General features: G+C 37.2%; 1 protein-coding gene across 4 annotated transcripts in view; it reads left to right on the top strand.

Moving 5' to 3' along the window:
• Positions 1–414: 414 nt before the first annotated feature.
• Positions 415–19,901, top strand: part of LOC143253741 (T-box transcription factor TBX3-like) — a 35,563-nt gene continuing 16,076 nt past the window's right edge. For 2 of the 4 annotated variants that reach the window (XM_076508056.1, XM_076508055.1), the window contains exons 1-2: positions 417–941; positions 15,072–15,339. In XM_076508056.1, coding sequence (XP_076364171.1) covers positions 616–941; positions 15,072–15,339 — 594 coding nt within the window. In that variant the 5' untranslated portion in view covers positions 417–615. Of the gene's footprint in view, positions 942–15,071; positions 15,340–19,901 lie in introns of all 4 variants that reach the window. The other 2 variants (XM_076508054.1, XM_076508053.1) reach the window with 2 other exon arrangements.

Below are 19,901 nucleotides of genomic sequence, written 5' to 3'. Positions count from 1 at the left end.
AAGCCTAAGACTGAAAGTGAATATAACCTAGAATCGAAACGTCGAAATGGCATTTAATAAACAAATAAGTAACTGTTAAAGATTAAAGCAAGGAATAATGGTGAATCAGTATAACAATATTTAGTTACTTTAGTTAAGTTGAAAATTTTCCTCCTGCTAATATAGCAGTAATCCTACATTCTAACAAGTAATGACAGATGGATATTTTAATTTCTCTGTTTGTAAGCTATCACACAAAACTTTAAAATACTGAAGACAAAAATTGTGAAACACTCTTGAAAAATTACGTAAATTGTTTATTTCGAAAATGCTCTACAGATGGCGGTATTATGCCATTCCGTAAAGACTGCTGTTTAAAGTCTAATATTTATACAAGTCTCCTGGGAACGCCTGGGATGTCTGTTTTTGATTCAGTGATTGGTTAAGGCTTCCGTGCTTATACAACCGAGAGCGAATCAATGATACGGATGCATACATGTGTATTGTGAACGCTAAGTTTACTGTATCGGCAGGGGATCCGAGTTTCGAAGCTCATGCCATCGGAGTGCACAGTATTTCACTTACTTTTCATTCTTTGTAACTCTCCGAACTCTAGACATCCCGCTGACGCTGTCCATGACATTGGAGTCAACAATGTTACCACACGGAATAGCCTATCACCCGTTCCTGTTACCTTCTTTCACTGCATCAGCCGAGGCTCGAGGTCCGCGAGGGTTCGGCGCGAATCCTTTCCTGTTTCCACCGCATTGCCTCTCTTTGCATTCCCCAACTCCCGTGCCAAAGTTTCCACTGTGTCCTTCACACTTGCGGCCATCGCTACAGTCTTTGGAACCGGACGACGACGGTGTTCAAGATGATCCGAAAGTTACTTTAGAGTCCAAGGAATTATGGGAAAGATTTCATACATTTGGAACCGAGATGGTTGTAACAAAAACTGGCAGGTAGGCTTAGCGTAGAGAAAAACGTAGGTATTTTGTTGTTGTTGTTGTTTTGAATTAAGCACAAAGCTACATAATGGGCTATCTGTGCTTTGCCCAACATGAGTATCGAAACCCGGTTTTTAGTGTTGTAAATCCACAGACATACCGCTGAGCCACGGGGGGGGAGGTGTTTTGTTTGCGAGAAGTATCTACATGTTAAGAAGGAAAAATTGTAATGTGATGAGTTATTTTTTAAAATACGAAATATTTATAAAGTTGTTGTTTTATGTCAGGTAAATTTTACACACTGGTCACAATTTTGCAATTTATAAACATCTTTAACTTCCAAATGTTCCAACGTTTATATCTCAGCGTCATTAAGGGGAAAAAAACATAAGATAAAGTTAGATTTGCTGTTTGCTTACAAAGGTAGGCCCGACATACCCAGGTGGTTAGGGGGCGCTGGACTTGTAATCTGAGGATTGCGGGCTCGATTCCCGTCCCACAAAACATTCTAGCCTTTTCATCCCTGAGACGTTATAATGTGACGGTCAGTTCCCACTATTCATTGGTAAAAGAGTATTTTAAGTTTAAGAGATGGGTGGGGAGGATAGCTGCCTTCATTCTAGTCTTGCACTGCTAAATTAGGGACGGCTAGCGTAGGTAGCCCTCGAGTAGCTTTGCGCGAAATTGAAAAAACAAACCAACTTAAAGGAATAAATTATTAAATTAGATTAAGATGATTAATCAATAACCGGTTTTCTCTCATGAATACAAGAGACTCACCAAAGGCGAAATAAGTTTTTTGCTGTCCAGTAGTGTAACGTATAAAACTTCCTTTTCCCGGAGGGTCAACAGCAAGGTTTCGGACTTACAATGCTAAAATTAGCTTCCGATGATGGGCAAATGGCAAATAGGCCATCGTGTGGTTTGGCGCTGCAAACAAACAGCTTTAAAATAATTCACGATTTTATTTATTTTGTTGTTCTAGTCTTCGTTCTGAATGAGTTAGTCCAACATTTTTCTTACAATAAGAATTTGTTTGTTTTGAATTTCGCGCAAAGCTACTCGAAGGCTATCTGCGCTAACCTTCCCTAATTTAGCAGTGTAAGACTAGAGGGAAAGCAGCTAGTCATCACCACCCACCGCCAACTCTTGAGCTACTCTTTTACCAACGAATAGTGGGATTGACCGTCACATGTTTGGTGCGACCGGGACTCGAACCTGCGACCCTAAGATTACGAGTCAAACGCCTTAACCACCTGGTCACCGATTACGGGTGAAGAAGTATCAAGACAAATGAGTAAATTAAGGAAAGCTGAAGTGAAATTAGGGACCGCTAGCGCAGATAGCCCTCGTGTAGCTTTGCGCGAAATTCAAAACAAAACAAATCATTCTGAAGTAAAATATTCACAATAAAACTGTCGCGTACGTAACGAAATCAGTTTATTTTTTGGCAGTTGTCAACTTTCTGTCTCAACAAAAACAGAATACGGTTTTTGTTGAAATTCGTGAGGACTACTGTCCGAGATAGCTGAATCAAATTCAGAAGTGAGAGAGGAAGGGTAGCTAGCCAGACACCATCTACCGCCTAAACGTGGGATACTCTTTAATAACGAAACAGTGGGTTTGGCTTTTGACCATAATTGTATGACGTCCCCAAGGTTGAGAGAGCGAGCGAGTGTATTCGGTGACGGGATTCGATCCCGCGACCTTCAGACTGCTAGTCCAGCAGGTTAACGAACAAGGTATGCAAAAAAGTATATTTTCAAGAATCGATTACCCAGAAATCATTGCGCATACTGTTTAGTAATTTGGGAAATTCCTGTTCGAAGCGAATCCGTGGCATGGCCTATTTGTGCTATGCTCATCACAGGGATCGACTTTGGAATTTTTGAGTTGCGAGTCCTCGAGCTTATCGCTGACGGAAGGGGTGGGATCTTCTTTTAGCACAGATTGGTTCACTGAGAAACGACTCAATTCAACTTTGTATCGGTGAGCGGTCGTAACCCATGGTAACCTTCTCCAAGAAGGATAAGTAGTTAGATAACGGAATTTATACAATAAATTAGATCACGGAACGAAATCAGTTAGACGATTTCACATTTTCATCTGTCAAAAATATTAATCACGAGCTACATAAAGGTAAGGAATTCTCAACAACGTGCTCTACGTTCTTATCACTGGCCTGTAAATAGTTCGATCGGATAGAAAAAAACAACAAAAAACATTCTAACTCTACAACTCTTTTTATCGTTACGGCTCAGTTTATGCTATCATTATTTTGTATTCTGAGGTGAGGTTATAGTAACATACCTTTTATACGGCAGTAAATGAAGGCTAAGCAAGATGGGGGGCAGGGCTGGTGGTGACTCCGCGCGTTACAGTAATCCCAATACTTTCCCACCGTCCACCCCGGGTAAGATAAATCTGCCACAAAATCAAATAAAACCTTCAGGGGGAGGTTGTGTGCATGGTGTACGTGAACGATGAAGTCGTAAAAGCGTATCGTCAATTTCAGCCCCCAGACCTTGAAAGTGAACTTTATGAAAGAGTAACTGGTTGTTTACATTCGGTAAATCATTTTCGTCGATATTTCGCAAAGTGCGACGAAAACATGGGTGTAACTTGTATGTTTAAGATACAGGTCAGAGGAGAAGTGTCACGACGATAAACAAACTGTTTAATTTGTTCTCATGGAACTGATAGCTGCAGGTGATATCGGACTATTCGGTTATTGTAGTGTGACTTGACTAGCCTTATTTGAGTTTTAAAAATCACTGTTGTGCGATTAAGAATGTAACTGACAGTAAAAGAGCTTCATTAGCTCCTGCAGACGTTTTAATAAATAATTCCACCAAACTGACCAAAAGTCTTTGAACTGATCAAATCTGTCTATCAGTATCTGTCAGTAATGTTGTGTAATGTGTCCCTCTATCTATCAGTGTCTCTCGGTGGTGTGTTGTGTAATCCGTCGGTGATGTGTGCATCCGTCGGTGATCGGTATCTGTCGGTCTGTCTATCGGTATCTGTCGGTATCTGTCGGTGGTATTGTGTAATGTGTCCCTCTGTCTATCAGTATCTGTCGGTAATGTTGTGTAATGTGTCTCTGTATATATAATATTTATTTTACTTGAGGTTTTTCAAATTGTTATTCTGCTGTATTTTGCCACCTTCTTGCTGATAGCTTTCCCTCTAACTGTACAGATGCCATAAAAACACTAAACTAGAAATTCGAAAAATTCACTTTCGAGGAATGAGTTTTTCGATGAAACTGTAACGTTTTCGAAAATGGACTGTGTTATATTTTCTCGCACTGCCAGACCTTTTTTACTTCTGAAACTTTTAATATGTTTTTACATATCCTTTTGTGTGTGTGTTTTTTCTTCCTCCTTTAAGGGTCTCGTGGTTCATATTTGTATCAAAATGAAATGGTTGAAGTTGGCATACCAATGTAACTAATTATAATCGAACCAAGAATGAACGACATCGTGACTTCAGTAACCCTAATATACTTTGTTGTTCGACAAAAAATGTGAGACAAATCTAAGACAGATATACTTTATTAAATGGGCAACAAAGAAAGATGTTCCATAATACTAATTATGAATTACAATTAGCGCACCTATTAATAACACAGGCCTGCGATGTAAAATCATTTTCTACATGTTCGGCAGTAATTTCTGTAAGCTGAATCTGAAAACAATAACCATTTTTCTCAATCATGTATAGGTTTTTCACAAAACGTCATATGCACTTTTACATAAGTGGATCATTTTCATTGGAACTGGGTCACATTTTGTTGTTTAAAATGATGATAACCATTGGCTTTAGATTTCTCTAGACCAATCACGACGTGAGAGTCTCATCGATCGTTCTATAACTCAAACATAATAATAAAAAACGAAATAATAATTTGATCTAACTAACAGTTTATTTTCTTCCCGATTTGTAAAAAGTTCTTACGAGATAGAAAAAAACAACAACATTATATTTGAAATCTTCGTAACTGAATTATGGAAAATGTGTTATTAAAAGCAGAACAACTTTTTAAAAAGTTTAATTCCCAAGCCTGTCTTATTAGCTGTATTATTTTAGTAGGAAGTTTTCGAACCAGTTTTTATAGGTCGATTCAACACGATTTGTTAGGTTTTGGTTTTGCTTTAAAACAAGCTGAATAAAATTCACTGGCGCGTGAAAACGTGTGGTTAGAGTTTGAATTGTCGTGCTAGAAACACTAATACATGTATATCCTCATCAACTGAATATACAACATGCACAAAAACGAAACTGAAACCGTTCTCAGATTGTGCTTACGTTTTGCGCCATCTTGGACTATTACGTTGTGTGATAATTCGATAACAATCACTTCATAGGCATTAAAGAAACTCAAAACTGTGGGATTTTTTTGTTTGTTTCTTTTTTAATTTCGCGCAAAGCTACACAAAGGTTGTCTGCGTTAGCCGTCTCTAATTTAGCAGTGTAAGATTAGAGGGAAGGTAGCTGGTGGGCTACTCTTTTACCAACGAATAGTGGGATTGACGCCCCCACGGCTGAAAGAGCGAGCATATTTGGTGCGACGGGGATTTGAATCCACGACCCTCGGATTTTTTTGTTTTCATTCAGTATTTCTTTTTTCTGTGATTTTCACCCCCCTTTTCTTTTGGTCTTGTTTTATTTTTTGTGGTATTGTAGATTTTATCGCATAAATTACACTATAATGGTATTCACTTCTCATAAAATACAGATGTAAGGAAAAAAAACAAAAGAAAATTGAGGTAATATTTCTACCATAGGGCGTTCATCGAGTCCCAGTGAAGTATGGCTCAAACCTTGATCACATTTTGTGACGGTCAATACCACTATTCGATAGTAACAGAGTAGCTCGAAAGTTGGTGGTGATTACTGGCTTCCTTTCCTGTAATCTTTTACTGCTAAATGAGGAATAGCTAGCGCAGATAGCTTTTGTTTACCTTTGCACGAAATTCAAAAAACAAACAATCGATGTAACCTTATGTGAGTTTCTACTAATCCAACTAACGTAGATGCTTAGCGTTATAAGACTCTTTTCTACATTTAGTTTTAGCAACTAGTGTGATAGCGGTAAGTTTACGGATTTACAATCCTAAAATCCGAGATTCGATTCTCCGCGATGGCTACAGCAGGTAGCACTATGTGGCTGTGCTCCAAAACAAATGAGCAAGCTTTATAACAACCACAAGGAAACTCTTTATTATTTTCTATACATTGTGATAGTTCCCTTGACAAATGTGCATTTTTTTCATTCGGTACCGTAGGATCTTTAATAGCTTAAATGTATCTTTAACTAACTGTGTTATTACATGCTCATTAGGAGCAGATTACATAAGCTACAACACTGTTCTTACAAACAAAAGTAGAATATTTCATTCCTCTGGGCCTAATAGGCTCTCGAGAAATGATTTATTGTGTCGCATAAAACTTCACCATTGTTTAATAACAGCTGCTCTACTATAGAGGAAGTGTTTCAGAGCGTTTCCATAAACATGTCATATGGCTATTGTTTTTGTGCCTAATTAGCGCATGCGTTTAAAAACTCAGCAGCTCAAAATGTAAATCACTTTCTCATTCCAGTTAACACTTGTTAAAAGCACGTGATCTATTGTACTAGGAATCGTGCAAAAAAACATTTGTATTTATTAGAAATATCCTCATTGTACAAGATTTTTATCGACAATCTGGAAGTCCATGATTTTAGGACAGTGCAGGACTTCCTTATCTATTAATGTTCATCCTCCACGTTTGGTAGGACACAGCAAGTGGTTTTATAGTCTTTGTTCTATGCATGGTGCATATTTAAGTCAGCTGGGTGTTTATTATCAAATGATTATCACTGTGTTTAAGTTAATTATATTTATTCATTAGCTCTATATATGAAACGACTGCTAAACAGGTTCGAGAACGTAACATCTGCTAAAACGAAAGGGACGTATTAAATAATCGATTTTTATAAGTCGCCAGACTGAGTCTTCAGCTGTTATTAGCGTTCCCACGAATTATATAAAATATTCAATAATTTCTACCTATCGGAGAGGTGAAGAACTAACTTTACACACAGCTAAGATACTTCTGACTAGTCTAGTACACAAACATTATGTTTACATGCAGCAAAGATACTTCTGACTAGTCTAGTAGACAAACATTAACTTTACACACAGCGAAGATACTTCTGACTAGTCTAGTACACAAACATTATGTTTACATACAGCAAAGATACTTCTGACTAGTCTAGTAGATAAACATTAACTTTACACACAGCGAAAATACTTCTGACTAGTCTAGTAGACAAACATTAACTTTACATAGTGTGAATCTTTCTTACTAGTCTTCCATGCTGTATACAAACAGTGAGATTTTTTCTTTGCCATTACTGTAGCTATTTTCTGACATACACATACACTAACATTACACTCATTGTGCATGTTTCGCACTAGTTTTTCCTGCTTTATACAAAGACTTTTCTCGGAGTTTTATGTTAGACTTGTGAACATTTGTTAAATACGAATGCTGCTGTAGTAAAAATGAGCAACTCTTAACCTCACCACAAAAAACCTAAACAACAACTCTACTCAAATTTAAGTAAAAAACAGAGGTATATTCTACTTCTTTCATCTGAGTATTAGGCCTACTTAGCGCAGATAGCCCTAGTTTTACGCGAAAGTCAAAACAAACCAAACAAACAAGCTAGGCCTATTTGCCCATTGTAATAGAATGTTGTAGTGTGTTGTTCGGTATTTTCAAAGATTTATTCAATCCTTTTATGTATATTGTATATTTCTGTTATACACTATGATTAACTACTGAAAGCTTTGTCCTTTAAACATTACGCCATAAAATATCTTTAGCATGTTCTTTAACAAACTTGTAAGTGCCGCTTTTTATTCGCTGTTAATATCTAACGACGGCAACAAAAAAAAACGAGAAAAACATGATTTAGCGAAAGAACTGCTAGAAGTCGCGTGCATTTTAGGTCTGGAGACTTTGATGCATAGGGCATGTTTATGAAAATATCATATCTAAAGTCATTTTTTATTTTAAAAAACTAAGCGAACATGCTTTCACCATGGGTACATTGCGAGTTTTAGATTGTATGTACAAAACGTTTGGATGTGGTGAATGGGACTTCAAAACCATATAGTATTTATATTGTTTCGTAGCCCTGAAAATAGCAGAGTATTTCTCTTCTTCCCCCTTCCCCCCATTAATGTCGGATTGGTGATTTGAATAACACTATGCCATATTTTGTGAGAATCAACGAACAGTGTCCAGACCAGATTGTGTAGGCCAGGTGGTTATGATGCTGGACCCGTAATCCGAGGGTCGCGGGTTTGAATCCATGTTACACCAAACATGCTCGCCTTTCTAGCTGCGGGGACGTTATAAGATGACGATCAATCCCACTATTCGTTGGCAAAAGAGTAGCCCAAGAGTTGGTGGTGGATGGTGATGTCTAGCTGCTTGCTCTCTAATCTTACGCTGCTAAATTAAGGACGGCTAGTGCAGATAGCCCTCGTGTACCTTTGCTCGAAATTAAACAAATTAACTAACACAGTATAATGTCAAGCTTAGAAATTTTATAAACATTTAAACTACTGAGAGTAAAACACAAAAATCGATTTATTTGATTTTGAGAGCTCCACTGTGTTCTTGTAGGAAACAGTTTTCATTTTTGTTGTTATCAAAGTTTATTTTATATATATATATATAAATCTAGAAGCTACGATACATCGAAGTTAATTCTTGCAGCCCATACACATGCCTACAAAGTAAACCATTTGAAACTTTTTTAGCCCTCTGTCAACAGACGCAGGAACGAATTTTTATGTAATCATCATGAGCTCACGTGCAATATCTCATGATTTCATGGACCAAGGACACGTCAGAACACAGTACTAGTGAAATGGCATCAGTAATCTTTCTATTGAATTTTATATCGCGCTTTGAAAGTCACGTGTAATGTTAACTCAAACGAAAGATCAATTACGTTTCTACAGTTTTTCTGCTAGGCTCGATAGAAGAGGTCCGCCGAAGTTTAATAACTTTATTTTTATTATCTTCAACTTTTAGCTAAAGTTTTCTTTTCTCTCACTTCCGACAAACTATTTTGTAGTGTTAAATTATTTTCGATTTCAAAACCTCTGCTGTTGAAGGGAGTTTGATATTGGTTAATTCATTTTTGTTTTTGTTGTTTGAAGTTAAGTGCAAAGCTACACAATGGGCTATCTGTGCTCTACCCACTACTGGTATCGAAACCCGGTTTCTAGCGTTGTATGTCTGCAGAAATACCGCTCTGCTACTGGGGGAGGACATAAAAATAATAAAAAAAAACGTTCGACTTAAATTATTATCACTGATAAGAGCGTGTAGTGCATTGTTCTAGTCTACACTGCTAACGCTCCTGGGACTTTTGGTTTTACTAGAACATTCTATGCTCAAAATATTTGAAACAGAACGTTCTCATAAATGAATGTCCAATGTCTGAGCTCAATACGAAACGTTAGAAACTAATATGGATCTTTGTTTCTATTATCTTAACACTCGTGTGTGTGTATACATATATATATATAGAGAGAGAGGGAGACTTTTTTTTGCTGTTATATTGCGATAATTTCTCAAAATAATCAAAATGTTTATCCAAACCAACTTAGAAAAACACGTTTGTCGATTAAGACCATCTATTATCGTCGAATAAACATAATAGAACAAGAGCAATCGCAGAGTTCTACAGAGTCCATCGCCCCGATGCTCTTTAGTTCGAGAATATGTGCGTTTGTAATGAATAACGTCTCATTTTACTTTCGAAAACTCAGAAAATATTTTCCAGATCTAGTAGAATGATAGAAAATTTGGATTTTTTATTTATTTTTTAGTGTGATGAAGAGTCTATTTCTTAACGTGAACTCGATATCTGGCACAAATCTGACCGACCTTACAGATTTATTTCCAAACCGCGAGTACATCTCTCTCCTCAGTATAAAGAAATGGTTCAAAGCGATCTAGGATCTCAGATTTGTCGGGTCAAATTCCGGAATAACTATCCGATACTGACTACCCATTTTGTGTAACATTTTCGCATACATCGGTCTATTAGTTTTCGAGATAATTCTCGGAAACAGAGACAGTTTGCGCGAAATTCAAAACAAACCAAACCAAAGGTACACGAGGGCTATCTGCGCTAGCCGTCCCTAAGTTAGCAGTGTAATACTGGAGGGAAGGCAGATATTCATAACCACTCACCGCCAACTCGTGGGCTACTCTTTTCTCAAAAAGTGGAATTGATCGTCACATTATAACGTCCCCACGACTGAAATGGCGAGCATGTTTGGTGTGACGGGGATTCGAACCCATGACCCTCGGATTACGAGTCGAGTGCTTTAACCACCTGGCTACGCCGGGCCAACACAGACAAACGAACACGCATACACATACATACAAGAACTCGATTGTAATACCCTCAAACCCCTCCCTCTTCCAGAGGTGAAGGAAATAAGGTATGAAACACGTTCCTAATTTTCTTTAGTCGTAGAAGAATAAGTTAATTCTACAAACATTATTAAAAAATTCTTAATTACTTACGAACCCGAAGAACAAACAATGATGACATATGTGTTTCATTCTTCAGATGGTGTTACATGTTATTTTGCCTAGAACTAAGACAAACTAACGTGCATCTTTCAGGTACCAACTAGCGTGTTTACTAGCAACAAGCATTTTTGCAAGCACGTTTTGAAGGTTCAACTTAGTTTTCTGTGGTGTAGTCATGTAACAAGTTTATATTCCTGCTCAAAAGCTGCATGCTTCTTATAAGATGAGTTTTCCATGAAGTTGCGAGAATATAGTACTTAAGTGATTTTATTTTCTCAAAGTGAGTTTTTCATATAAACATCTGTATTTCTGTGCTTCAGAAATGTCTTAAGGTGATGTAGAGGTGAATATTTGAATGAACCGTTGATATTTCTGATGTAAAATACACAGGAATTCAGTTTATACGAGAATATACCAAGACAAGAATTCGCGTGGTTAGTTTTTGTTTTTGAATTTTGCACTAAGCTACACAAGGGCTTGCTCCGCTAGCCGTCCCTAATTTATCAGTTTAAGACTAGAGGATAGGCAGCTGGTCATCACCACCCATCGCCAACTCTAGGGCTACTCTTTTATCAACGAATAGAGGGATTGACTGTAACATTATAGCGCCCCATTGCTGAAAGAGCGAGCATGTTTGGTGCGACCGGAATTCGAACCCGAGACCCTCAGATTGCGAGTCAAATGTTTTAATTTCATTGTCATGACGAGCCATGGTGTGGTTACTAGCAATACGTATTCCAAAATACGAACTGGTGTGACTATTATAGCTAATTGGTTGTTTAGGAAATATCCGGTTGTGTTCGATATTTCAGTATTCCTTTCTCAGAGGTAGGCGGTCCGTGTGAGTTTACTCCGTCTGCGTAACGAAGGAAGCAACACGTAGAGAGCTTTGATGTCCACGCGGCTTGCGCAGCGCGTTGTCCCCATGTTAACCCATCACCTGCATGGTTAACAAAGCACGAGTGAAAAAACGTAAAATTGTCTCTAAATTATTTCGCGAGACCTCAACTTATAAATATACATCAAGAATTTTATTCAATTTATTTAAAAACAACAACAACATTTAGTCTTCCATGTGTGTAAAATTAGATTTAATATGTCCATAAGTAAGAAAATGTAAACCCTTTTTTTTTAACTTTCAAACTCTTCTCTATTTGCCGGTTTCATTATATTACGGGATATTTTCAAACTTTTCTTATTTACCGGTTTCATTATACAACATTACACTTTCAATCTCTTCTTTATTTACCGGTTTTGTTATATCACGGAATGCTTTTAAACTCTTCTCTATTTACTGGTTTCGTAATAACACAGGATAGTTTGAAACACTAGTTACCGGTTCGGTTATATCACTGGATACTTTCAAACCCTTCTTACCGGTTTCGTTACTTCACTGGATGCACTCAAACTCTTCTTTATTCTGATTATGTTGAGTCTCCCGGATGTGGACACACTAAGTCTTCGAAACCTAGTGGCATAGCGGAATATCTGCAGACTTACAACGCTTCCGATACCCGTGGTGGAAAGAGCACAGATACCTCGTTGTGAAAAACATTGTGTGTCACTATCATACAAACAAATACACTAACTCTTCAATAACACATATATACACTTTTAAACCTGAAACACTAGGCTAAAGTCCCACTCTGGTACAGCGGTAGATCTTCGGATTTACAACGCTAAAATCAGGAGTTCGATTCCCCACGGTAGACTTAGCAGATAGCCCAATGTTGCTTTGCTATAAGAAAACACACACACACACTAAGCTAAGTAAGACTTCTCAGTATTCCGAAAGTCACGATTAAAGTCAAACATTTATTATAAGTTTAAAACATAGAATTGTTTGCCTCTTGAAAATCGCAATAAAAACTTAAATACAAAAAATACTTGATAGGTTGATCGTTTTAAGTAAGTTTATATATCGAAGCTTCTATTACTCGCACTGAACTTTTCCTTATTTCGTCTTCTGTTTGTTGTTTTCTTTTTCCTGTTTCGCCGTGTATATTTTAATACCATAGAGAAATGACTCGAATACTTTTTTATTATAAGTACAAGGCAATGGTTTAATATGATTGAAACAGAAAGGCGAGAGTGTTTCGAAATATGGCGTGCCAGTGTCGACATTTAGAGTTGAATTATTGTTGTAAGAATTTCTGAGAGAATTATTTTATACCCTCGTCCATGTGAAGGAAACTGTTATCTAATTTCACACTTTTGTTGGAATTAATTACAGAAGTTTTAGACAGGTTTCCTTACGTCATTGTTCTTATAAATCTGTTACTTTTTTATATATGTCTGTCTGACATTTTGTGTCTTTGGTATTTTCGTTTAATAGCCTAGAGGTGTGACCTTTTCTATTACTCTAACGTTCTTTTTTATTTATTTCACTAATTTATTTTCTTATCAATCAAACATTAAGTTTACTTCATTAGTATTTTTTTTATTATAAGTCAAAGCTGAAAAAATGTTTCTATTTTATTTAATTTAGATTTTTTAATTGCTGGAATAAACCAGAGCAAATAGAAATCATTATATAGGAGATATTCTTTTCGACACAACAACGGTTGTATAACCATACAATTTTAGAACAGTTATGTTCCATTTGCTCGGAATTTTTCTCTATCTAACTGCTACCCTCGATATTGTGTTATTTTAAAAATTATATCATATATTCATGGTTTGATTTGGGCCTTCTTGTGTTTTGTATTTTCGTCACTAAACATGATTTTAGGGTGGGTTGTTTTGAATTTCGCGCAAACCTTCATGAAGACTATTTACTCTAGCCGTCCCTAATTTAGCAGTGTAAGACTAGAGGGAAGGAAAGCAGCTTGCCATCACCACCACCCACCGCCAACTCTTGGGCTACTTTTTTAACAACGAATAGGGAGTGGGATTGACCGTATTATTATAACGCCTTCAAGGTTGAAAAGGCAAGCATTTTTGGTGCGACTGGGATTCGAACCCGCGACGCTCGGATTACGAGTCGAGTGCCTTAACCTCCTGGACATGCCGGGCTCTAAATATGCGTAAGATTGTCTTTAACAATGGGTGTGTATGGACTTTACCACTTATTTTAAATTGTTGCTAACTTCCAGCATTAAATGAGATGTTTTTCTCCAACGTAATTTACACATACACACACAAACATATAATAATAGATTTTGTTAAACAGAAATTTGGATCACTTATTCTATCATTTTTCGATTTTCTCTTATTTTTCTCATTTCACGGTCGTTTTTAAGTATAAATACATACTTTTAAAATCTTTTTTAGATCCTGAATAGACGGGTCAGTTTTTCTGCACTTAGATACGCATCGATGCACCCATATACTAATTCATTATTTCTGATTATAACACTTGATAACCACTCACTCCTCCTTGGTTCATTCTTATTAATTCTGGTACATGATAACCACTCACTCCTCCTTGGTTCATTCTTATTAGTTCTGGTACACGATAACCACTCACCCCTTAGTTCATTCTTATTAGTTCTGGTACATGATAACCACTCACTCCTCCTTATTTCATTGTTATTAGTTCTGGTACATGATAACCACTCACTCCTTGGTTCACTCTTATTAATTCTGGTACATGATAACCACTCACTCCTCCTTGGTTCATTCTTATTAATTCTTGTACATGATAACCACTCACTCCTCCTCGGTTCATTCTTATTAATTCTTGTACATGATAATCACTCACTCCTCCTTGGTTTATTCTTATTAATTCTTGTACATGATAATCACTCACTCCTCCTTGGTTTATTCTTATTAATTCTGGTACATGATAACCACTCACTCCTCCTTGATTCATTCTTATTAGTTCTGGTACACGATAACCACTCACCCCTTAGTTCATTCTTATTAGTTCTGGTACATGATAACCACTCACTCCTCCTTATTTCATTGTTATTAGTTCTGGTACATGATAACCACTCACTCCTTGGTTCACTCTTATTAATTCTGGTACATGATAACCACTCACTCCTCCTTATTTCATTGTTATTAGTTCTGGTACATGATAACCACTCACTCCTCCTCGGTTCATTCTTATTAATTCTTGTACATGATAATCACTCACTCCTCCTTGGTTTATTCTTATTAATTCTTGTACATGATAATCACTCACTCCTCCTTGGTTTATTCTTATTAATTCTGGTACATGATAACCACTCACTCCTCCTTGGTTTATTCTTTCTAACATTGACATCTGATTACCACCCACCTTCTCCTTGGTTCATTCTTTATTAACTTTGACATCTGATTACCACCCACCTACTCCTTGGTTCATTTTTTATTAACTCTGTCATCCACTCCTCTGAGTTCGTTTTCACCTTCTTTTTTTATTCTTTATAAGTTCTAAATTGGCAGCTGATTAATTGGATCATTATCTTTGTTTAGCTACTTTGAATTTCAAGTCCTCAATGTGTATATATAGTTATAGAAATAAAACAGTCAACTTTGATATGTGTGTAAATCATTTTCAATTCATACGAATAAAAACATAAATTAATCTTTTACCACCAGGCGGATGTTTCCTCCGTTCAAAGTAAGGATCTCAGGATTGGACAAGAAGGCCAAATATATTATGTTAATGGATATCGTTGCTGCCGACGATTGTAGATACAAATTTCATAATCGACGCTGGGTGGTGGCCGGAAAAGCTGACCCCGAGATGCCCAAAGGGATGTACATCCACCCAGACTCTCCCAGTACTGGAGAGCAGTGGATGCAGAAAGTGGTGTCTTTCCACAAACTGAAGCTGACCAACAACATCTCTGACAAGCATGGATATGTAAGTAACAAGAAGTACTGAGAGCAGTACTCAACTTTAGGATCTAGAATAAAAATAATGAGTTAGTCAGTGAATCAGAATTAGGAAATCACTATAAAGCTATTATTCTCACATTTTTCAAATGCTATTTCAATGGACTACGGATAATTAGTCAGCTAAGCCTAACTCATATAATGTAGTGAGGAATCTGTGGAGTACAACAGAAATCTAATTTACAGAGTAATTTGTTTTATTACTGTTTTATTAGCGGATAAAAGTGGTAGATATTAAGTGCTATTAGGGTTTTGATATCCGTGGATAGATGAGCACAGACAACGTTGTGGTCATCAAAAACGAAACCTCTCAATCTACAACGCTTAGATAATGAGCGTTTTTCGTATAGCAAAGCCTTATCGGGCTATCTGCTGTGTTTACTGAGGGGAATATAACCCCTAATTATAGCACTGTAAATCCAAATAGTTGCTGCTATTTTACCGGGAGAAACAGATACTGAAGTTGATTTATTTTTCCAATATAAAATGAATAAATATCGAATATTATTTATCTCCCAGTCTTTCGACTGTTCAAAACGTGTTTTAAATCGTAGGCAAAAAATATTAGGTACACTTGTTTGTAATTGAGCACAAAGCTACACGATAGGCTATCTGTGCACCAAGAATACCAAAACCCGGTTCCTAACGTTATAAGTCCATAGACATACTGCTGTGCCACTGATAGGGAAAAGGGGATGACTATTAGGTATACACAAGTAAGAAAAATATAATTATATCATTTGTTTCGTTTTTATCACTGACTCACTAAGGGGGAGCTTGTGTGCTACTGAAAGTTGAACTCCATTGGTTTCTTTTTTTGGTTTGTTAAGCACAACCTATACAATGAGTGTCCTGTGCTCGGTCCACCGAGAACATCGAAGCCTGATTTTCAGCGTTACAAACCCTCACGCTTATTACTGAACCATTGGAAGGGGCGGTACTTATGTGAAAGGAGTGTAAGTTAGTAATATACTGCGTTAACAAAGTAGGAGCACATTGACTAAACAGCGACAGTTTCTCAATGATTATTTGACTTGGTTGAAGTTGAAAGGTAATAAGTTTCAGTTACAAACTTACAGTCTTAGTGATGAATTTCAAATAATTTTGGTGAAAGGTATATTGGTTATTTATGGCCAAGAAAACTCATACGGTTTAGATTAAAATACAAAAAGGTTGTCGAGAACCACAGTTTGGCGATAAAAAGGGCTTGCGAAACTGTAACGTTTATCTGCCGCATTTTAGGGTAGAGCAAACAAGCGCAAATGGGGTTTGACTGTTACTTCGTTTAGGAGTAAAGATAGCACACGAAACTATATAATTTACATCTGGGGGAGAAAAGAACATTTAGAAATTAATTTGTTGCATCTATAAACTTAAAGCCATATTAAGTTGAGCACAAAGACACACAATGGGCTATCTGTGCTCTGCCCACCACGGGTATCGAAACCCAGATTCTAACAAAGTGCGGAATAATTGTGTATTAGAATTCCTAAAATAGCAATATCTTGATATATATTAAGCATACACGTTGATTGGATTTAGATTTTATTTTAAACCCAATTATTAAGTATTTACTGTTTGTCTTTAGAGTACTAAGCTGCGAATCCTTTGGTTACGTATTGGAAGATTTGTATCGTAGTAAAATCGTGAAATATATGTTATTGTGTTTCATGCAAATTCATTACGTTTCTTTTTTGAATGTTTATTTATGTCATTCAATTACGTCGTTTCTTTTCCATCTGAGTTGTTCTGTTTCAGTATCAACTGAATAACTCCGTTTCAACATTAATCTGTTATGTTGTTTCTTTACCATCTGCATTATTTTTGCTCAAGTATCACATCAAGCGAAGTCGCTCCGTTTCTATTGTCAGTTGTGTTATTCTAAGTGACTTTGTTTCTCATTTCACTTCTCTGTTCACATGAGGAGAGAATCGTAATAATAATAATAAATGAGTTTCTTTGACGAATTTTGGCTAAAACGGTTTTGGTTTTAAAAAAAACGAAGCAAGAAATTTTCGTTGATTATACGGAAGTAGAAATAAGTCAAGTGGAAACTATTAATGTATGATGGGAAATCTGTCACGTGGGGTTAACAGTTGGAAATATTTAAGACATGTACTTCTCAGAAAAATCTACCATTAAGTATTGTTTTAGTAATTTTTATTCAAGTTAAATTAATCCAACTTTGTTGAAAATCTTTTACAGAAATACATTTAAGCTCAAGGTGGGTTGAATATTATTTTGAATATTCAATTTTTGTCCTCTGTATGGGTATGTACGCTAATGGCCCGGCGTGCCATGTGGTTAAGGCACTCGACTCCTAATCCGAGGGTCGCGGGTTCGAATCCCCGTCTTCCCAAACATGCTCGCCCTTTCAGCCGTGGGTGCATTATAACGTGACGGTCAATGCCACTATTTGTTGGTAAAAGAGTAGCCCAAGAGTTGGCGGTTGGTGGTGATGACTAGCTGCCTTCTCTTTAGTCTTACACTTCTAAATTAGGAACGGATAGCGCAGATAGCTCTCGTGTAGCTTTGAGCGAAATTCAAAACAAACACATACGTTGATATGGAGAGGAAAGGGACACTTGTGTGTGAAATGTTTAGGAGATACGTCATGTTACGTTAGCATTGTTCCCCCTCCCTCTCCACGTTCGTTTCCAGTGATTTTCTGGTTTTACGATTTAAAAAGACCATAACGTCAGTGATTCGAACAACGGGGAACATTAGATAACACCTTTCGAACGTTTTACTGTTCTTCTTATGATTCACAACAGAACATTTTGCTCGAGTTCCTCAACCATGGCCACTGCTACTGTCTTATGATGCGACAAAATCCAATAATATCTTTCCGAAATCTTTCTTTATCGTGCATAAAGGTTCTCCACGTTCTGCGCTGGAAAACAGATTAAGTTAGAACAATACCAGAGTTGCACACTTAGAGGAAGAAGGGAAGCTGTAAAAAAAAAATTAATATTTTATTACAATTATTACAGTGTAAAATCTGTAAGTCGTAATAACATACTTTATCAATAAGTAAACTCGTAACAAAACTGTTAAACTTTGAGTTAACGTAAAACAAATACGTATGTGTGTATAAGATGATTTCGCGTGTGCGCGCGCGAGTGTGTGTGTGGGGGGTTGTTTTTGAATTTCGCACAAAACTACACGAGGGCTATTTACGCTAGCCGTCTCTAATTTAGCAGTGTAAGGCTAAAGAGAAGGCAGCTAGTCATCACTATCCACTGCCAACTCTTGGGCTATTCTTTTACCAACGAATAGTGAGATTGACTGTACCTTTATAACTCCCTACGGTTGAAAGGGCGAGCGTATTCGGTGACAGGATTCGAACCCGTGACCTACAGATTGCAAATAGATATACATATAGAGTTATGTTTTTTAACGCCCCAAAGGCTGAAAGGGTGAGCATGTTTGGTGTGACAGGGATTCGAACCCGTGGCTTGGTGGGGGGTGGGGAATGAAATACAAACATAGTCACCAGGAAATAGTAGTGATCTTTACACAGTATAAAATCTAATATAAAAAACAGTGTTCACTGAAAAACTTAAACAACAGTATGTAATAGGTGAGTGTGTATTATTAAATGGCGAAAATGTGAACATCATCGCCAGACGACAGCACCATCTAAGTGAGATGATCACATTAAAAAACAATAAAAACGTTAATAATTTTTTTCAGATATAAATTATGTCAGTGTATCATAAGAATAAAATAGTTTCGGGACTTGTAGAATCTGATGCTTCCAACATGGCTACTTTGATCAAATGCTGGCATAGCGGTATGCCTTCGGTCTAACAACGTTAGTAACGGGGTTTCGATACCCATGGTGAGCAGAGCACAGATAGCCGACTGTGTAGCCCTGTTTTTACCTTTATACAAACAAATGTGCTGATATATTCAAACCGTGGGCTTTACTACTTAATAATACTTACGGAGAGGGTAAGGAGGGGTGGGAGAGTCATGCGCTGAAACAGTGACGTCAGTCAGTAATCAGAGTTGAACTTTTTTTTTTAGATTTATTTATTTATTTCAGAAGTTCGTGCAGAGGTATACAAAGGCCTATGTGCAAAATTCTGTGCCTAATTTTAAACTCATAAGTTAGATTGGTTTGGTTAGTTTTGAATTTTGCGCAAAGCTACACTTGGGCTATCTGCGTTAGTCGTTCCTAATTTAGCAGTGTAAGGCTAGAGAGAAGGCAGGTAGTCATCACCACTCACCACCAACTCTTGGGCTACTCATTTACCAATGAATAGCGGGATTGGTTGTCACTTTATAACGCCCCCACGACTTAAAGGGCGAGCATGTTTGGCGTGACGGAGATTCGAGACCGCGACCCTCAGATTACGAGTCGAGTGTCTTAATTGCCTGGCCATGCCTGGCTCACAAGCTAGAGGGAAGTCAGATTGTTAAGAGCACCCACCCTCAGCTTTTTAGACACTCTTCTGTGATCCAGTTATGGGATTTGGACGTCGCTATTACGGAGAATCCACGGCTTCATGGAGCAGCAGAGCG

The sequence above is a fragment of the Tachypleus tridentatus genome, chromosome 6 (assembly GCF_004210375.1).
Source record: "Tachypleus tridentatus isolate NWPU-2018 chromosome 6, ASM421037v1, whole genome shotgun sequence".
Lineage (NCBI taxonomy): Eukaryota > Metazoa > Arthropoda > Merostomata > Xiphosura > Limulidae > Tachypleus > Tachypleus tridentatus.
This window is presented reverse-complemented; position numbering and strand designations above follow the sequence as displayed.